The sequence below is a fragment of the Heterodontus francisci genome, chromosome 37 (assembly GCF_036365525.1).
Source record: "Heterodontus francisci isolate sHetFra1 chromosome 37, sHetFra1.hap1, whole genome shotgun sequence".
NCBI lineage: Eukaryota > Metazoa > Chordata > Chondrichthyes > Heterodontiformes > Heterodontidae > Heterodontus > Heterodontus francisci.
In genome coordinates this window covers 19,106,846-19,128,353 of record NC_090407.1, presented here as the reverse complement: position 1 = coordinate 19,128,353, position 21,508 = coordinate 19,106,846, and the positions used below count along the sequence as shown (strand labels likewise).

The 21,508-nt window shown below is 41.6% G+C and overlaps 1 protein-coding gene across 5 annotated transcripts in view; it reads left to right on the top strand.

Moving 5' to 3' along the window:
* Positions 1–21,508, top strand: part of kcnab2a (potassium voltage-gated channel subfamily A regulatory beta subunit 2a) — a 319,177-nt gene that overhangs the window by 289,076 nt on the left and 8,593 nt on the right. For all 5 annotated transcript variants that reach the window (XM_068017207.1, XM_068017211.1, XM_068017208.1 and 2 more), the window contains 3 exons: positions 4,283–4,403; positions 14,191–14,285; positions 16,798–16,918. In XM_068017207.1, the coding sequence (XP_067873308.1) occupies positions 4,283–4,403; positions 14,191–14,285; positions 16,798–16,918 (337 nt within the window). The remainder of the gene's footprint in view (positions 1–4,282; positions 4,404–14,190; positions 14,286–16,797; positions 16,919–21,508) is intronic.

Sequence of the window (21,508 nt, the reverse complement as noted above, 5' to 3'; positions counted from 1 at the left end):
TAGTAATAGTTTTATAAATAAAATTAGTGATAGCTAAATGTAGTTTTTCATTAATAACACATCAAGTAAAAATACATAACACACAAAAAAATAAACTGTCAGGATTTCTAGTTTTAGATTTCAGCTAACACATAAGTTATTTTTTTTTTAATCAACAAATTCAAGTACATCTTATGAAGTCACAAAAACTGCTTCTCTAAAGGCTCAGCTGACCAGAAAAGTTTCAGGTTCAATAGCCAATCTGTGGTTTTACTTCTGTGCTACTTCATATCCTAACAGGTACTAGTACTCAATAATTTTTCAATCAACAGAAGGTCACATACATCATCATATTGGTCAGCTTAAAAGAATCTTATCAGTTTATCATGAAAGGTCAAATAAAGGTAACAATCAATACAATAGTCTTAAACAATAAGCCATACAAATTTATAAAAACCTTCATCTATTTCACATTTGTGTTAGTCCAGCTAGCTACAGTCTGAAATAAAAACAGAAAATGCTGAAATCACTCGGGCAAGTCTGGCAGCATCTGTGGAGAGAGACACAGAAATAACATTTCAGTTTGGTGACCCTTTGTCAGAACTGGAAGTGCTTAGAGATGTAACCATTTTTAAGCAAGGCAGAGAAAGAGGGGGAAGGGGAGAAAAGAACAAACAGAATGGGTCTGTGATCAGATGGAAGACAGAAGAGATTAAATGAGAAAAGGGATCATTGTGCAAGGCAAATAGAGATGGTAATGGGACAAGTAAAAGAAACAAAAAATGTGTCTAAAGGAGTTGTAAATGAGAAAAGTAGAATCACCACCAACAGCTATCATCTAAAAAAAAAGGGCAAAGGTTATGATCTGAAATTGTTGAACTCAAATGCTGAGTACAGAAGGCTGTAAAGTGCCTAATCGAAAGATGAGATCCTGTTCCTCAAGCTTACATTGAGCTTTATTAAAACAGTGCCGGAGATAGAGGACAGAAAAGTCAGAGTGGGAGTAGAGTGGAGAATTAAAATGACAGACGACCGACTGACTGTACTGAGTTATGGCGGTAGAAGTGTCAGTCCCTGCATTAGGAAAGGGAAGGATTGGACAGAGTTCCTGCTGCTATTCACTATCTAGTGATGAGTGTAGGAAAACATGTTAGTTGCTCCATCACTGCCGCCTTCAGAACCTGATTGGGAATGATTAGAATTTCCTAAGGACAGCTTTCATAGATATTGCACAACCCATATCAATGTTCTAGTGTGTGACGTGGTCCCTAGACCCTTTCCCCCTCTCTATCAACCTTCAATCACAATCTAAATATTCCTTTAAGATTTAATCTCATCACCAACCCACAGGCTTCTCCCTCAGTCTTCCCTTCCTCCTACAATCTGCCGGTTTTTTGAACCACAAGCTTAGAGTCACCTATTGATTTACTTCAACTTCTGTACTATCTTCAGATTTACTGGTGTCCTGCATTATGGGTCTTGGCCCTTCACTTCGGTTGTGTCTGTTTGACGCAAAAGGAAGGGAGGATTCAGGAGATCACTGAGGAAAGGAATTAGTTGGCATGGAGAGTGACCCCAAAGTGTAATTCACAATGAGAGGACTTAGCGGTAGGAACCCTATGCACACTTTGAAGTCCCCAAACTTTAGCTCTTTGCAACCTAAGGTGTCTGTTCTTGGTTAAAAAGAATGTGTCCCGAAGGGGAGAGTATGTGCACTCATAACAGGCAAACTCTCCATGTTTGGATTTATCAGTAGCTTGACTGCACTCTTGGGTGTATTGATGAGATTTTGTCTGTCAGATAACTAGAACAAATAAAATACAATGTGGATTACAACTCAGTGTGTGTTTTTTATAAGTTGTGCAGAGTCTTAATTTGAAGAAATATTAAATAAATTACTCTGGGATACTCTCTGATTTCTCTGAACAACTTCGACTTCACCTAGATAATGTGAAATGTGCAGCCCTGATTGTAATCCTCATTTTGACAATCTCCACAAATGTTCTTAATTATATTACATAAGAATATCCCAAAACCTCATTAGAAATCATATAAAGATCCAACTAGAGACTTGTTGGAACAGTTAGATGTGTCCTACAGTATGTGGAGCATTCATCACTTAGGATTGTATTTTTAAAATAGTGCCATGATCCCTCAGTGCATCTCCACTGACCTACATTCATAATTTTTTTCCTATTTGACTTCCAAAGAATCTTGCTTTTTCCATATTTCTCAATTTTTACAAGTGTAGCTTTATGAATATTATTAATGTTGCTGAATGTCATAATCTGTTTTTTCTACTGCGTAACACATTCTGGTGTGTATTTCTTTTGGCAAATAACTAATCTCTTGTATGTCTTTCTTTTGGGCTTTTTCAATGTGCCTTTCTGATGGTCACTGCTCTGCAAGCACTTTCCTATCTTTCTATGTGCCACTTTCCTATCACCCCTGTGCCCGTGGTCAGTAAATGTACAGACTGACACCAAAAGTAGCAGTGATGTGGGAAATAGCAGCTATTAATAAATGTGTAGTCATAAAACATTTTGGTTTAGCTCCATTTACGTCTATTTTAGTTGTATCCTGAAATGTTGTAAGAGCTGAAATTTGATTGGACTAGAGGAAATTCCCTGTTTACGACCGTGCACAATATCATGAGGTTAAGGGTACATGTCCTTGATGCCATGATCCAAAACTGGATCCATCTCTTTCATGCTGAATGAGCCAATTCTCCCACAACAAAGTCACTGACCAATGTTTATTAAGCCAACAGGCTGTATGTTTATTTTTTGTCCAGAGGTTTTCATACATACATATATTTTGTGGTTTGAATATTGTGGTGGTGTCATTTTTTTTTTAAATGAACTCCTTTTACCTGTTAAAAGCTGCACCTTGCAATCAGATTCCCTCACTGGATCAGTCATTCTATTGTATAAAAACGCTGATTACATTTGTTGTATTTCTGAGTTAATAACCATATCTCTATTGACATTAATTCATCTCCCTCATGTAGCCAGATTTTTGTAATCATCAAACAAGCATCCACCCCAGCTGGTTACTTGTAAGTATTCAACCAGCAGCATCAACTAGAACACACAGTTCTGGCATTTCCAGCAGTGCTCACATTCCATGGACGAATTTAAAAAAACATAACCCATTTCAGGAATTCTCTATGTTCCCATAGAAATGAAAAATGACAAGTTAGGCAGATGACAGTTGGGGGTGGGAGGGTGAGGAATATTCATACAAATGCTGTCCTCCTCTTCCCACCCCTCCTCTTCGCTTGAGACTTCCTTAGACGGGAATTGGGAAGTCTGATAGCAACCTGGAGGTCCGCTTCAGGGCCTGGGGGCCAGATTTGACCATGTGTTGAGTAAGGCTCCATTAGCACTGATAGCCATTGCCCCAACCCTGTAAATTGGTCAAATGTGAACCCAGACTGTGATGCAACATTGAGACTTCCTTAAAGTAGGTTTAAAAAGTGGACAGCCTGGCAGAACAGAAAAATATTTATCCCCTGGAATAGAACATAGAATTTGCAGGGCATTTTTCCTTCTCATAACAAATAATAGTGACTCTGCTACATTGTTGACTGCTGGAATTCTACATCATAAACTATCTCAGTGATAGCACTATGTGGATGGTCAGCTTTGCAAAATGTGCCTGTGAATGTTTAGCATAATTTATTATCAAAATGGTGTAATGCAGACCAAATGCAACACAAAGGCATCTGCATTCATAATTGTCTAGCCACACTGGCCCATTTCTGGCCCAGTTGTCTAGCCACACTGGCCCATGGCACCTGGCAGTTGGCCAGAACAGAAGAAAAGTCAGGAATGAAAAAATACCATTTGGTTTATCAAATGGTAGTACATTAACTAACCTTCACATTGAAGTCCATCCCGTCCCTGTACATTAACACTTCCAATGTGGTACCTAATTGTATTTTGAATTACCCTAATATTTTTGCCTCTATTACTTTGGCAATTATTCCAAACAATAATTACTTTTTGATTAAAGAGTTTACTTCTAATATCGGTTCTAGGCTTACCATTGATGATTTTCCATTTATGTACTTTGCTCTCATTTCCTTGTTGTACTTAATAACAGTAGCCTGGGTTCACTGCAATTGATAGCTGATTTTTCAGTGAGCAATAACTATTGGGACGATCTGCCAAGTGAGCTTCAAACCACATCCTAGAAATAACCCGTTGTTGGAAATTTTAATATTTTTTGAAAAGTGGTAGAGTTGCAAAATCACCTCTACCAAATTATTCTGTCATTTTTAACTGTTCCTGTCCTGCAGGAGGCTTACTCAGTGGCTCGACAATTTAACCTCATCCCCCCAATATGTGAACAAGCTGAATATCACCTCTTCCAAAGAGAGAAAGTTGAAGTGCAGCTTCCAGAGCTTTTCCATAAGATCGGTAAATACTTTTGCCAATTTATGCTTGTAAAAATCACTTGCTTTGAATCATTTATTTTCTTTTGCCAAGATTTCTCTCCATTCCAGAAGACCCTGACTTGTGCTGGAATATATTTCCATAGGTGCTGGACCATCTTCACCCAAGTGCCCAGCAAGGAGTCAGGAAACGACATTCAAAAAATAGATTTTTAAAGTTTTTTTATGTCGGGTTTACATTTTAGTAATTGCTGAACATCTCAACAGCAACTTGTATTTGTATAGCGCCTTTATATAATAAAACATCCAAAGGCGCTTCACAGAAACGTTATAAGGCAAAATTTGATATAAAGTCACATATGGAGGTATCAGGGCAGATGACCAAAAGCTTGGTCAAAGAAATAGGTTTTAAAGGTTGTCTTAAAAGAAGAAAGAGAGATAGAGAGGCAGGGAGGGAATTCCATAAATTGGGCCTTGGCAGCACAGGCACCAATGGTGGAGCAATTAAAATCAGCGATGCTCAAGAGGCCGGAATTAGAGGAGTGCAGATATCTTGGGACTGTAGGGCTGGAGGACTTTGGAGATTACAGAGATAGGGAGAGGCAAGGCCACAGAGGCATTTGAAAACAAGGACGAGGATTTTAAAATTGAGGTGTTGTTGAACAAGGAGCCGGTGTAGGTCAACAAGGACAGTTGTGATGGGTGAGCAAGGCTTATTGCGAGTTATGACATGGGCACCAGAATTTTGGATGAACTGAAGTTTGCGAAGTGTAGAATATGGGAGGTGAGCTAGGTATGCATTGGAATAGTCATGACTATAGGTAACAAAGCCACAGATGTGTGTTTCAGCAGCAGATGAACTGAGGTATAAGTGGAGTCAGGAGATGTTATGGAGCTGGAAGTAAGAGATCTTAGTGATGGTGTAGATATGTGGCCAGATGTTCATCTCAAAGTCACATATGACACCAAGATTGCGAACAGTCTGTTTCAGCCTCAGACAGTTGCCATGAAGAGGGATGGAGTCGGTGGCTAGGGAACAAAGTTTGCAGTGAGGACCAAAGACAATGTCTTGGTCCTCCCATTAATTAATGGGAGGGCATTTCTGCTTATCCAGTACTGGATGTCATCCATCAGTCTGATAATTTAGGACAGTGGAGAAGTTGGGAGATATGGTCATGAGGTAGACCTCGCTGTTGTCAGCATACACGTCGAAACCGAATGATGTCACTGAGGGGCAACATGTAGATGAGAAATAGATGGGCGCCGAGGATAGATCCTTAGATGTCAGAGGTAACAGTACAGGATCAGGAAGAGAAGCCATTGCAGGTGACTCTTTGGTTACGATTAGATAGATTAGTGGAACCAGGGGAGTGCAATTCCACCCAGCTGAGCAGTGGTGGATAAGCATTGGTGGAGATTGGTGTAGTCAACCATGCCAATTGAGGAGGGATAGTTTGCCTTTGTCAGTCACATAGGATGTCATTTGTGTCTTTAATAAGAGCTGTTTCGGTGCTGTGGCAGGGGTGGAAACCTGATTGGAAATATTCAAACATGGAATTCTAGGAAAGATGGGCACAGATTTAGGAGGCAAGACATCTACAAGTAATTTGGAAACAAAAGGAAGGTTGGAGATGCGGAGGTAGTTTGCAAGGACGGAGGGGTCAAAGCCTTTTTTTGAGGAGAGTGGCAATGACAGCAAATTTGAAGGAAAGGGGGAGAGTACCTGAAATCAGAGAGCTGCTAAAAATAAAAGTTAACATGGGAACCAGGATTGGAAGTTGGGTGGTCAGCAGTTCAGTGGGAATTAGTCAAGAAGGAGCAGGAAATAATCTCAGACAAGATGAACTTGGAGAGGGCACTGAGGGGAAATCGGGGAGAAACTAGAGATTGATGTGAGTTCAAGGCTGGGGTCGTTGGGGCATAGCGTTAGAGGAAGTTCGGCCCAGTGGGCTGGGGAAGTTGCAGAGGCAGCTGATTGCATGGTCTCAATCTTAGTGACAAAGAAGTCCATGAGCTCCTTGCATTTGTTGGAGGTGAGGATAGTGGAGACAGAGGGAGTGTTATGAAAGTACTTCCATTTTTTAATTTTTGTGAGGACTCGTGTTTTAAAATTATGGAAATGGATTCCTTTGGAGGACTGAAGTGATTCCATAGATGCTGGATTTTGCTTTTTTTTTAAAAGGTTACTGGAAGGACGTTGGGACTTTGTTTTAAAACACTTACTGGAAGTCACATGTCTTCAGCTAAGTAAACAGCAGGTGTCATCTGACAATGGGAGTTGTTTACAGAGAAGTGACATGTCAAGATTTATGGTAGTCAAGGGTTGCTCTCATTTTGACTTGTTTTGAGTCAGTTGGGGGTCAGCCTGCTAAAAGAGAAGACCTTCTTTCATCCTTTCTCCACCTCTCTAAGAAACCCTGCGAATCCAGTGTTTGAAAGCTGAAGTCCCTGATGCTGTATTTCTCCTGGAAAGCCTGCCAGACTAATCCTCAACATCGCCTGAAGAGAACTGCTCCAAAAAGATCCCAGTGACAGCTGTCTGTGTATTTGGGATACCAGAAAAGGAACAACTGATATCATTCCATATCTTATCCTTTTCCTTCAAGAATTAACAAGTATTTGACCAAAGTTTTTTTTTGTCCTTTTTTTGTAAAAAAAAGATCTCTGCAGAGAAAACTTCTTTATTTTTTTCTTTAACCGGTGTGTGTTGGGCTAAGTTAGAAGGGAACTGTTACATTTCAATCTGTGTGTTAATGCTTTGCATCTTTACTGAATACATCTTTATAATAAATTGATAATTTTGTTGTTTATTAAAGAAACCTGGTTGGTAGATTTTATTCTGAAATAAAAATAGAGTATATAATTGGCCATATTGGTAACTGGGTAAATATTTAAATATATGTTGTGACCTATGGAGAAGTGGAACTAGAGAAAGACAGTGCACTCCTCCTGCCTCGGTCGTAACATATAATTGGGAGATTTGTGCAGGAAAACCCAAAGCTGACAACGTGCAATTGTATGTGGGGTAATAATTAAAAAGGGGAAAAGAAAAACACCAGGTTTCTTGTGCATTAGAGTAAAGTTTACACTATCGGAATGGCTTTGTCGGTTGCTACAACCTTTCTGGAGAGGCAGGATTTATCTCTGTGATTTGCAAATCTTATCTGAGGCTAGGCTAAAAGCAGTGGCAGAAAAGTTGGACTTACAGTTTAAACCAGGAGCTAAGAAAGCAGAAATAATTGAGATAATAGCACAGCATTTGAAATTGGAAGAAGAAAAAGGCAATCCAGATGGTGGTTCAGTTGAATTTGCTAGAATTCAGTTGCAGATGAACCAGCTTGAACAGGAAGAAGAAATGAAAAAACTCAAACTTGAAAGAGAAAAAGGAAGAGAGGAAAAGGATAAAGAGAGAGCATTTCATAAGGGAAGAGAAGAGAGGCAGGAGAGAGAAAGGGAGCGAGAAAGGGAATTTGAGTTTAAAAAGCTGGAACTAAAACAAAAGGTTGGCCTTGACTCCATTGAAAGTTCTGAGGAGGAAGAATCTGACATCAACCCAGGACCTGTGGAGAGCTGTTTAAATTTATGCAAGCCCTCCCGAAGTTTGAGGAAAGGGTGTTAGAAGCATTTTTCATTTCTTTTGAAAAGATGGCTAAACAGATGAGGTGACCGAAAGAAAACTGGACGCTGCTCATGCAAAGCAGGTTGATGGGAAGAGCTCATGATGTTTATGCTATGCTTTCTGAGGAGGTTTCTGCAGATTATGAGATGGCAAAAAAGGCTATTCTCACTGCTTGTGAGTTAGTCCCTGAAGCTTACAGGCAGAAATTCGTGAACTTCCGGAAACAGCCTGGGCAGACTTCTATAGAATTTGAGAGGGTAAAGCAAATTAATTATGATTGTTGGATGCAGACACTAAAGGTAGAGGCCACATATGAGATCCTTAGGGAAATAATTCTGCTGGAAGAATTTAAAAATTCAATCCCTCTGTTTGTAAGAACTCATGTAGAGAACCAGAAGGTTTCAACAGCCAGACAGGCAGCTGAAATTGCTGATGATTACGAGCTTGTTAACAAGTCCAAACCCTTTGTCCATCACCCCCACAAACCCAAGAAGGATAGAAAAGGTGGGAGGGTGAAAGGAAGGCTAGTAGCCAGGGACAAGAAGAGACAGTCAGGAACACCCCGGGATCTCCTCCTCAGGCCAGAAAGGAAGATGCTGAGGGTAGAAGTGAAGTCTGAAAGCCGAAGTGTTTCCATTGCCACAAGGTGGGTACACCTTCATGCAGAATGCTGGAAGTTGCAGGGTAAACCCATGGTACTCATTTGGGTACACAAGGCCAATGCAAAGAAAGGGGTCCTGACCAAGAGTACGACAGATCAAGCTGTAGCTCTGACTGCAGCTGTAAGGTCAAGTACAAAAACCATTGTGAGTGCAGGGGATGTGAACAGGATACCTGAGAGTTATAGGGAATTCTGGTCAAAAGGAAAAGTAACTCCTTATCCCTCAAGTAAGGCAGGTAAACCTATATTTACACTTGGCGATATAGGAGCCACCCAAACTCTTTTCCTGGGGAAAGGCATGACTTTTCCACCAGAGAGCGCACTGAATGCCAAAGTTTTAGTGAATGGTATCGTCGGGGAGTATATACCCATACATTTGTATCAGGTGAACCTGGATTGTGACCTATTGTCTGGAACGGTAACCATAGGGGTTGTCCATAGTTTGCCTGTAGACGGAGTTGACCTACTCCTGGGGAATGATTTGGCCGGAGCAAAAGTAGTAGCTTCTCCAGTAGTTAGGGAAAGACCAAGTGAAGTCAAAGAGACAGAACAGTTGCAGGAAAAAGTTCCAGGAATTTTTCCTTCATGTGTTGTGACCTGAGCAACGGCTAAACAAGTTCCGTTGTCGGAGGTTAAAGTGGTACCACAGATGGATACCTGAATATCTGAAACTTGCTCTGGGGATTTGGATATTCCAAAGGAAATGTTCAGTAATTCTTCCCTGATCAAGGCTCAACAAGCCAATCCAGAGTTAAGTAAAATGGCACAACTGGCTCTAACTGAAGCTGAAGCAAAGGGAGTTCCGGAAGGCTACTATATTAAAAGTGGGATTCCGATGAGGAAGTGGAGACCTCCTCACAGACCTGCGGATGAAAAATGGACAGTAGTTCACTAGATAGTGGTGTACTGCCCATGTATCGCCGGGAAATATTAAGGATAGCCCATGAAATTCCTATAGCGGGACATTTAGGGATCCGGAAGACCCAATCGCATTTAAGTTGACATTTTTACTGGCCAGGTCTTTACAAGGACGTGGTGCAGTTTTGTAAAACGTGCCATACATGCCAGATTGTGGGAAAACCGCAACCTGCCATAAAATCGGCACCTCTAATTTCCACACGAGTTTTTGTGGAACCATTTAATAGGGTGTTGGTAGACTGTGTGGGACCTTTACTGAAAACAAAAGCGGGACATCAATATATACTCACTATTAGGGATATGGCTACTCGGTTCCCAGAGGCCATTCCTTTGAGAACAATATCTGCTAAGGTAGTGGTAGAAAAGTCAGCTCAGTTCCTCAGTAGATATGGATTACCAATTGAGATTCAGTCGGGTCAAGGTTCCAATTTTATGTCTAAAATTTTCCAAGAGGTTATGAGTAATCTGGGTATAACACAGTTAAAGTCTTCAGCATACCATCCACAGACACAAGGGGTTTTAGAACGGTATCATCACCCTTAAAACGATGATCAGGGCATACTGTCATGAATATCCCCATGATTGGGATAAAGGCCTAGAATTTCTTTTATTTGCCACTAGGGATTCACCTAATGTGTCAACTGGTTTTAGTCCTTTTGAATTACTTTATGGACATGAGGTAGGAGGTCCTCTAAAACTAATCAAAGAAACGTTTTTAGAGCAGAGGGACAAATCTTCCGTGTTAGATTATGTATCTGCGTTCTGGGAGCAGCTCATGAGAGCCTGCAAAGTGGCTCAGGAACATCTGAAAGCTTCCCAAACAATCATGAAGAAATGGGCAGACAAGCATGCCAAGGCCCGAACATTTCAACCAGGGGATGATGTGTTATATTACTGCTTTTACAGGGTGAACTGCTGAAAGCACGGTTCGGTGGACCATATAGAGTAGTCAAAAAGAATGGTAAAGTAAATTATTTGATTGACACCCCAGATCACCGGAAAAAGAATCGGCTGTGTCACATCAATATGTTGAAATAATATCACTGCCGGGAGGAGGATAAGCAAGCACAGGTATGTCAGGTTTTAGGGACAGTGAAGGATGAAAGGGATAGTGAGGATGAGGCAAAAGGGGGCAGAGACAATTCTCAAATTGAACCTCCTACTATCCGGTTAGCTAATACTGAATTGTTAGGAAGATTAAACACTATGCTTACATGTTTAGATGCAGAACAAAGAGAAGACCCAACAAGGCTACTCACAACATTTAAAAGGAGCCTGTAGAGACAAACTAGGATGTTCAACCTCAGCTATACATGATGTGGATGTAGGAGAATCCTCTCCTATAAAACAGCATCCTTATTGCTTAAGTCCAGAGAAACAGGCCCAGGTGAAAGCAAAAATCCAATACATGTTGGAAAACCACCAAACCACCTGTCAAAGTAGCTGGAGTTCCCCAGTTGTGTTTAGCCTAAGCCTGATGGTTCAACTAGATTTTGCATAGACTACAGAAAGGTAACCAAGGCAGACTCCTACCCAATTCCTCGCTTGGAAGACTGTATTGACAGAGTGGGCAGTGCCATGTGTCTTACAAAGATAAATTTGTTAAAGGGATACTGGCAAGTTCCTTTAACACCCTGAGCTAAAGAAATGTCGGCTTTTGTCACATCAGACAGTGTTTTCCAATGCCGAGTGATGCCATTCGGGCTAAAAAGTGCCCCAGCAACTTTTCAGAGCCCAATGAACTAAGTGGTAGCCAGTGTTGCTAACCATGTAGTTTACCTTGATGATGTGCTGGTATACAGTGACACTTGGAAGGACTACTTGGAACAACTAGAAGCTCTATTTAGAAAATTACAATTGATTGATTTGATGGTAAACCTTGCCAAAAGTAAATTCGCAAAAGCATATGTAACCTACCTAGGGCATATAGTAGAGCAAGGACAAGTGTTTCCAAGAACAGCAAAAGTACAAGCATTGATGGTGTTCCCTGCCCCTAAGACTAAACCGGAAATCATGAGATTTTTGGGGATGTGTCGTTTCTACCGCAAGTTTGTCCCGAATTTTAGCACTATAGCTGCTTCGCTGACGGATTTGCTACAAAAAAGGAAAGCCAAGATAGTGTGGTCAGGTGAATGCCAAGCATCTTTTGAGATGCTGAAAGCCATTTTGATTGATGAACCAATGTTGGCTGCCCCAAATTTCACTAAGCCCTTCAAGGTAGCAATTGATGCTAGTGACCTGGGGGTCGGTGCAGTCCTATTACAAGAAGATGAATCGGGCATAGAAAGGCCAGTGGGATACTTTTCCAAAAAGCTAAATTGACACCAAAAGTGATACTCTACAGTGGAAAAAGAAACCCTGGACTTACGACTAGCTCTTAAGCATTTTGAAGTATATGTCCGCCACGACCACAGAGATACACTGGTATATACAGATCATAACCCCTAGCCTTTGTGGAAAATTTCAAAATCAGAATGCCAGACTATTATGATGGAGTTTACTATTGCAGACCTATCACTTAAAGATTATCCACAATGTGGGGAAAAATTATGTAATTGCTGATGCTTTGTCTGGAATTTAACTTTGCTTTGAGTTATCTGAGTACAAAGATGGTACAAAGCAGAACTGTATTAGTTACAGGTAAAGAGTGAATGAGAATGAGTGTGTAAATGTGTTTTCATTTTTTTTCTTTTTTTTTTCCACACTGTGTAATGAAATGCATTTGAAAATGGTGTTTCGTTCCTCCAAGTATGGAGGTTTTATGAAAGTACTTCCATTTTTTTAATCTTTGTGAGGACTCGTGTTTTAAAATTGAGGAAATGGATTCCTTTGGAAGACTGAAGTGATTCCATAGATGCTGGATTCTGTGTTTTTTAAAAGGTCACTGGAAGGACTTTGGGATTTTGTTTAAAAACACTTATTGGAAGTCACATGTCTTCAGCTACGTAAACAGCAAGTGCCTTCTGACTATGGGAGTTGTTTACAGAGAACTGACATGTCAAGATTTATGGTGATCAAGAGTTGGTTTCGTTTTGAATTGTTTTGAGTCAGTCTACTAAAAGAGAAGACCAATTCATCCTTTCTCCACCTCTCTGAGAAATCCTGAGAATCCAGTATGTGAAATTTAAAGCAGGCAGCGTGGTCAAGGCATTGCCCTGAGGAATGAACCAGGCTGTCACTTATTTTGTTCAGCTGAAACAGGCGCAATGTTTGTACATATTATTCCTGTCTGCAAAGAACAGGGCCCTGTGTATTAATATATGTAGCTTCCAGTACGCGCAAATGTGCCACACTGCGAGCCCTGCTAACAATCTTAAATTGGTTGTCAGTGTAATTCTTAGCACACTGTGTATTGTTTAGCAAATGTTGTCCAATTGCGGAATCACATCTAATGTTGGACACTGTTTTGAGTTTTGCAAGCACGGGTTGGTTGGCCATTCGCTGGTTCATTTCTCAGGGCAATGCCTTGACCAATCAGAGTCAAGCTGCCTGGTTTAAATTTTAAACCAAGCTTGGCAGTTAACTGTCAGTCACTGTAAACTGGTGCATTCGCCATGGCAACACCTCTACCAATCAGAGTTCACTTGCCAACCAGTCAGCACTCTCTTCTCATGCAGTATAAGTTGTTGTTTTCCCTTACATTGGTTATTCTTGTGATTGTCCTGATGAATGCAAGACAGAAAGCTTCGACAACATATCTCTATTTTCAGCAATAATTAACAAGTATTTGGCCAAAGTATTCTTTTTTGTTTGTTTTTTGTAAAAAGATCTCTGCAGCGAAAACTACTTTATTTTGTCTTTAACCAGTGTGTTTGTGTGGGGAGCTTTTATATTTCAGTCTGTGTGTCAATGCTTTGCATCTTAACTGAATAATAAATTTATAATAAATTGATAATTTTGTTGTTTATTAAAGAAACCTGGTTGGTGGATTTTATTCTGAAATAAAAATAGAGTTGACCCTATCAGTAACTGGTAAATATTTAAATATATGTTGTGACCTGTGGAAAAGTGGAACTAGAGAAAGACAGTGAACTCCTCCCACCTTGGTCATAACAGGAGAGGGATTTAAGAAGACTGTTTGCAGTAGAGAGGAGAAGCACCGTGTTATCTTAGCATTCCAGGAGCAGGATCCAGTAGTGCTTCATGTGGTCCAACCTGATCTGGCGGTGAATGGTTAAACCAGTTGTCTGCCATATCTGTTCAAGACTGTTTCCCTTGGACTTAAGGGAGTGGAGATGAGGGCCATACCGGGGAAGCTGCCATGGTGAGCGAAAGTAATGTTTTTAATTGAAACTGTGGCATCAAAGGTGGAAGTGTGAGTGTAGTTGAGCCGATCAGTAGCTGCAGAAATGTTGTGAATGGAAGGTCAAAGGCTAGATGGTTGGGATCTTGAAAGTGCAGCTTTAAGTGAATTGACAAGAGTTTTTTTCCATCTCACCCAAAATCCACTTTGTTCAGCTGAAATTAGGAGGGTGGAATCCCAATTGCTGTCATAGTTCTGGATCTGCCTGAAGTTACTGGATGGCTGCTTCCCCAAGCAGTAACATTTATACATTACTGGGACAGCACAAGTGTACATGTTTCTACTCTTATTACTCTTATTTTTTCTTGAAGGTGTTGGTGCAATGACGTGGTCCCCTTTGGCCTGTGGCATTATTTCTGGAAAGTACGACGCAGGGATTCCTCCTTACTCTAGAGCTTCCTTGAAGGTACAGTAAACAAAAGCATAAATGTATTGCCAAATTCCAGTTCATTGCTGTAATTTTAAGGTTTAAGCCAACTGTAACCCTCTTATTGCCACCCTGGCTGAGGTACACATGCGTCAGGGTAGATTTGCGGTGGAATGTAATACAACAACAACATATTTATATAGCGCCTTTAACCAAATAAAATGCCCCAAGGCTCTTCACAGTAGCATTATAAAACAAAATATGATACCGAGCCACAGAGGGAGATATTAGGTCAGATGACCAAAAGTTTGGTCAGAAGTAGATTTTAAGGAGTGTCTTAAATGAGGAAATTGAGATAGAGAGGCGGAGAGGTTTAGGGGGAGAATTCCAGAATTTAGGTCCAAGGCAACTGAAGGCACAGCCACCAACTGTGGAGCGATTAAAATCGGGGATGCTCAAGAAGCCAGGGCCAATGTAGTCAGCAAGCACTGGGGTAATAGGTGAGCGGGACTTGGTGTAACTTAAGACACGGGCAGCATAGTTTTGGATGACCTCAAGTTTAAGGAGAGTAGAATGTGGGAGATCAGCCAGGACTGCATTGGAATAGTCAAGTCTAGAGCTAACAAAGGCATGAATGAGGGTTTCATCAGCAGATGAGCTGAGACGGGCAAAGTCAGGCGATGTTAGAGGTGGAAGAAGGCAGTCTTAGTGATGACGCAAATATGTGGCTGTGAGCTCATCTCGGAGTCAAATGTGACAGCCAAAGTTGTTAACAGACTCGTTTCGTCCCAGACTGTTACCAGGGAGAGGGATGGAGTCGGTAGTTATGGAGTGGAGTTTCGAGCGGGGACTGGAAATAATGGCTTCAGTCTTTCCAATATTTAATTGGAGGAAATTTCTACTCATCCAGTACTGGATGTCGGATAAGCAGTCTGATAATTTAGCAACAGTAGTAGAGTCGAGAGAAGTGATAGCGAGGTAAAGCTTGGTGTCGTCAGCGTACAGATGAAAATTAATGCTGTGTATTCAGATGATGTTGCTGAGGGTCAGCTTGTAGATGAGAAATTGGAAGGGACCAAGGATAGATTCTTGGAGCACCAGAGGTAACGGTGTGGGACAGCTGATTCTCTGGCTATGATTAGATAAATAAGAATGGAACCAGGTAAGAACAGTCCCACCCAGATGGACAACAGTGGAGAGGCATTGGAGGAGAATGGTGTGGTCAACCGTTTCAAAGGCTGCAGACAGTTCAAGAAGGACGAGGAGGGAGTCACATAAGATGTCACTTGTGACTTTGATTAAGAGCTCTTTCAATACTGTGACAGAAGTGAAAACCTGATTAGAGGGATTCAAACATGGATTTCTGGGAAAGGGGGGCATGGATTTGGGAGGCAACAACATGTTTAAGGACTTTGGAGAGGAAAGGGAGGTTGGAGATGGGGTAATAGTTTGCAAGGGCAGTGGGGTCAAGGGTCGGTTTCTTTAAGAGAGGGGTGATGATGGCAGAATTAAAGAAGAGAGGACAACACCTGAAGGAGAGAACCATTAACAATATCGGCTAACATGGGGACGGTGAAGGGAAGTTGGGTGGTCGGCAGTTTAGTGGGAATAGGGTTGAGGGAACAGGAGGTGGGTCTCATGGACAAGATGAGCTTGGAGAGGGCATGAGGGAGAGTAGAGAGAAAAGGTGTGAGTTCGGGCTAGGGCAGGGGGAGCATTATAGGACGTTTGGCCTGGAAAGGAGGGGCATGGTAGAGACAGTTGATTGGATAGTCTCGATCTTAGTGACCAAAATGTCCATGACCTCCTCATGCTTATTGTTGGAGGTGAGGGTGGAGGAGACAGGGGTTTAAGAAGACAGTTTGCAGCAGAGGTAAGAAACTGGTGCTTATCTTTGCGTTCTGGGATGATCCTGGAATAGTGAGCAGTTTTAGCAGGACCCGATAGTGTTTTATGTGGTCCCACTAAATCTGTAGGTGGATGGCTAAACCAGTTCTACACCATATTTTTTCAAGTCTGCGACCCTTGGACTTAAGGGAGTGGAGATGAGGGCGGTACCAAGTGAAACTGCCAGGATGAGAGAGAATAATGAATGATAAGACTATCTCTATCCATGTTCAGTTTATTTTGATAAACTATTGTAATAATTGTGTTTGGTGAGAAGGCTTTTGTTTGTGTTTTTCTTAATAAAACAATTTTTCAGATGAAAGTTAAAATTATATGTAGAAACAAAAGGAAAATTAGCATAAAGGAGTTGCAACAACTGCAATCATCTAAGTTACACCTCGTAATCTGCACACAGATGTAAAGAAATGTACAATTTTATCAACTGGTTTGAAATATAAAGGGAACCCATTATGTGACTGTTACTAGGGTAACAATGCTGAATTCACCCTCGTCATGTACAGTATAACTACTTCACCAACTCATAGAGAGTGATTGGGGTAACTGTAAAATTCTGTCTCCTGGTGTGGAGCGAACTGCCTCACCGACTCCAGCTCCTTAGTCATTTTTGAGAATAAACATGAGCTGGGCCATTGTATATTTACAGGGTTACCAGTGGTTGAAGGACAAGATTCTGACTGAGGAAGGCAGGCGACAGCAGGGAAAACTAAAAGAGCTGCAAGGCATTGCAGAGCGACTGAGCTGCACCCTCCCGCAGCTAGCAATAGGTAAGGATTTAAATATCACTGTCTGGAAATAGAGAAAAATGAGTTGTTCTCGGCAGCAGATTGGATTTACAATTCTTCCTTTATAACTTTATGACACCATGTGCTGAATTTTCCTGCCTATGGTGGCGGGTTTGGAGGCGGGGTGGTGGCCAAGAAAATAGCGGGGGAGCCGCTTCAGGATGGCTCCTCAACGCATTCCAGCTATTGGGAAGTTTCCCGGGGTGGCCTGGGAAACGGGTTGGCTTCCTGCTGAATGGAGGCAGACAGCCAATTTACATACTTAAGGCCCAAATTAGGGGCGATTTTGTGGCACCGCCAGCAGTTTGTCGGTGGTGGAACAGCGCCCCCCCCCCCCCCCCCCCCCCAGCCATGTGTGGACACCGTCACCTCTATGGAAGCAGCCTCCCTGCGACAGTCAAGGGGCCATCAGAGCCAGAGGCTCTCCATCCCAAAGAGGGAGCTACTGGCAGGAAAGGCCTCACCCTCGGCCCACGTACTTCCGCCGGGTTGGTTTCCCCTCCAGTCCGAGAGGCCTACCAGCTTGGCCCTTCTGAAATTTTTCTTTAAATTTTCACTTCCATGTTGAGGTGCCCTCGCACTCCCTGACCTGCCTTAGCAGCACCTTTCTCTCCCTCTGATTGGGCCGGCAGCACATGCGACGAGCTCGGAGGCAGCCAATTAGGAGGCCACATAGTGATGTATTGCTCCGCCGATCTCACTCCCAGCAAGTGCAGACGCTATGTGGTCCCAAAGCCCGTGGGAAAATCCAGGCCCATGCTGCTGTAACAGTCTGTGACACCGCATCATTTCTTCACCTGTCGGAAACATTGGTGAGGAAATTTGGGCACCCAATGCATGTGAATTTCCAATCACTTAAATTAATGGTTAGAAAGTTAGGCACAGCCCACTCTAGTTTCCAATCTGTGCTGTTAGTGGGTGAGGCTTCCCATTGGAACACAGGATCAGAAATTACTCTTGTAGTTTTAATCATACTGCAGCAATTTTTACCAGCTTTTATTATCATTTGGTGAAATCAATCCACAATTGAGTGCTTGTTGCAGTCCTTTCACTTGCAAGATCTCAGGTTAAAATCAAACTAAGAATGAGATGCTGGTCCTTTCACTGAGCTGGAAGACATTGTGTGTTAAAGCCGTGCTCTTTCACATTTGAAGTTCAGTCCAGATTAAGATAAAAATCATCTTTCTGACGAGGCAAGATGATGCAATGTTTGAACATCCCATGTTTTCACCTCAAATGTCAGGTCAATTCAACCTATCGCTCCTGGCTATCCCCATTTAATTGAACATCCTGACTTTCCCAGTGGATTTCAACAACAGCTATAGGCATTTTGCAGAGACTTCAGGAAAAATGGACATCAAACCAAAGAAGGAACAATTAGGAGGGATAACCAAAAGCTTGGCTAAAGAGGTTGGTTTTAAGGGGATGCCTAAAGCAAGTTAGGTGGGTGAAGTGACAGAGGAGCTGCCCCTACTATCCTAATGTTGTTGAATTTTAAAATGTAATCTGTTACGAGTGCTTCCATTTTTGTTAAATTTTCAAGATTTGTGCTTTAAAACTGAAAAGGAGTCCATGAATTTTTTTTTATAAGGGTCACTGAGAGGTCTGGATTGTAAACAGTTACTGGAAGGCACCTGTTTTCAAATAATTACCCAGCAGGGGTTGTTTTTGACTTGGGGCAAGATGTTTACAAAGAAGTGCCAGGTCACGATTTATAGGGGTCAGGAGGCTTGACTCTTGTGACATTGTTTTTGGTTTCACTTTGGACAGTGAGTTGGGTTATAGACAATGGTTTGAAAAGATAGTTGGTCAAAACTTGCCAAGGGAGCAACACCCAGCTCAATCTGTTCTAGTTCTTTGAAAAAGCCTGCCAGTTTTCCATCTCTTGAGAAGCTGAGATGCAAGTGTAAGAAACTGCCTGAAACCCCTGTTACTGCATTTTCCCTGGAAAGCCTGCCCAAACTGATCTTCAACGTCGTCTGACAAGAACTGTTCTAGGAAGATCCCAGTGACAGCCATCTATATGTATCGGGACACCAAGCTAAAAAGGACATCTGACATCTTTTCATATCTTTTTTTTTACTTCAAGAATTGGCGGGTATTTTGGCCAACTTTTATTTTGTTTTTTTCTTCTTGTACTAGAGCTCTAAAGAGTACATCTTTTTTTGGTATCTGAGCGTGTGTGTGTGAGGGACTAAGGTAAAAGGGAAGCTTTTATATTTCAATCTGTGTTTATGCTTTGCTTCATTACTGGTTAAGACTTGTTTTATAATAAACTGATAATTTTGTTGTTTATTAAATAAACCTGGTTGGTGTGTTTTATTCCGGGATAAAAGCAGAATCTATCATTGACCGTATCGGTAAATGGGAAAAAATTTAAATATATGTTGTGACCTGTGGAGAAGTTGAACTAGAATAAACAGTGTCCTCCTACCGCCTCGGTTATAACAACAAAGCCTCAGCCTTTACGATTGTCCAACAAGTTGGAGGTTCTTTCAGCTTGTTTGGATGAGACTGGGGGCTGCAGGGTGGATGAGCAACCTGACCATGGCACCATGGTACAGGAGGGCATTCAAGTGGAGGGGGAAAAAAGGACTGTAGTGGTAGTAGGGGATAGTATAGTTAGGGGGATTGACACTGTTCTCTGCAGCAAAGAGCAAGCATCCAGACGGCTGTGTTGCCTGCCCGGTGCCAGGGTTCGGGACATCTGCTCAGGGCTGGAGAGGAACTTACAGTGGGAGAGGGAAGATCCAGTCGTCGTGGTCCATGTAGGTACCAATGACATAGGCAGGACACGGAAAGAGGTTCCAAATTAAGAAGCAAAACCTCAAAGGTAATAATCTCTGGATTATTGCCTGAGCCACGTACAAATTGACATAGGGCAAATAAGATTAGAGAAATTGATGTGTGGCTCAAAGACTGGTGTGGTAGAAGTGGGTTCCGGTTCGTGGGGCAGTGGCACCAGTACTAGGGAAAGTGGTGGCTGTACCGTTGGGATGGTCTACACCTGAACCATGCTGGTTCTAGTGAACCGCATAACTAGGGAAGTAGAGAGGGTTTTAAACTGAATAATGGAGGCCAGGGATCAAATTTGGGAAGATATGGTAAATCGAGGAGTAGAGACAAGGCAAGAGAGAAAGATATTAATATGGGAAATAATAAACAGACTGTGACAGGAAGGGACAGAGCATACAAATCTAAGAGTAAATCAACAGACTTGAGGTTACAGAATAATAAAAGGACAAAACTAAAGGCTCTATATCTGAATGCATGTAGCATTCGAAACAAAACAAGTGAACTGAGAGCACAAATAGAAATAAATAAGTACAATCTAATAGCCATTACAGAGACATGGCTGCAGGACAACATGGATTGGGACCTGAATATTGAAGGGTAGATGGCATTCAGGAAGAACAGGAAACTAGGAAAAGGTAGATGGGTAGCTCTATTAATTAATGATGGTATTAGTGCAATAGAGAGCCATGGCCTAAGTTCAGGAGGCCAAGGTGTAGAAGCAGTTTGGGTAGAGATGAGAAATCATAAAGGCAAGAAGTCACTTGTGGGAGTGATGTACAGGCCACCTAACATGAACCACACTGTAGGACGGAATAAAGGAAGAAATAATGGCAGCTTGTCAGAAAGGTACTGCGATAATTATGGGGATTTTAACCTACATATAGACTGGAAAAATCAGATGGGAAGAGGTAGTCTAGATGAGGAGTACATAGAATGTTCTCTGGATAATTTCTTGGAACAATACATTCTGGAGCCAACCAGAGAGCAGGCTATACTGGACCTGGTATTATGTAACGAGATAGGATTAATTAATGACCACATAGTTAAGGCGCTCCTAGGTAGCAGTGATCATAATATGATTGAATTTTACATTCAGTTTGAGGGAGAGAAGAGTGGATCCAAGATTCGTGTTTTAAACTTCAATAAGGGCATTTCTGAGGGCATGAAAGCAGAGCTAACTAAAGTGAACTGGCAAATCAGGTTAAGGGATAGGTCAATAGAGATGCAGTGGCAGACATTTAAGGGGATACTTTAGAATACACAGAATAGATACATTTCAATGAGAAAGGAAAATTCCAAAGGTGGGACCCACCATCCATAATTAACTAAAACAGTTAAAGATAGTATCAAATTTAAAGAAAAAGCCTATAATTGCGCAAAGATGGGAGGCAGGTCAGAAAATTGGACAGAATATTAAAAAAAGCAAAGAATGACTAAAAGGTTGATGAGGAAGGTAAAATTAGAGTACGAGAGAAAGCTAGCTAGAAATATAAAGACAGATAGTAAGAGTTTCAATAGATTTTTATAAAAGAAAAGAGTTAACAAAGTGAGCGTCGGTCCTATAGAAAGTGAGCCTGGGGAATTAATAATGGAAACTAAGGAGATGGCAGATGAATTGTACAGATATTTTGCATCGGTCTTCACAATTGAAGATACGAGTAACATCTCAGTATTAGCTGTAAGTCAGGAAATGGAAAGGAGGGAGGAACTCAAGAAAATTACAATAACCAGAGCAGTGGTACTGTTGGAGCTGCAGGCTGACAAGTTCCTGGATCC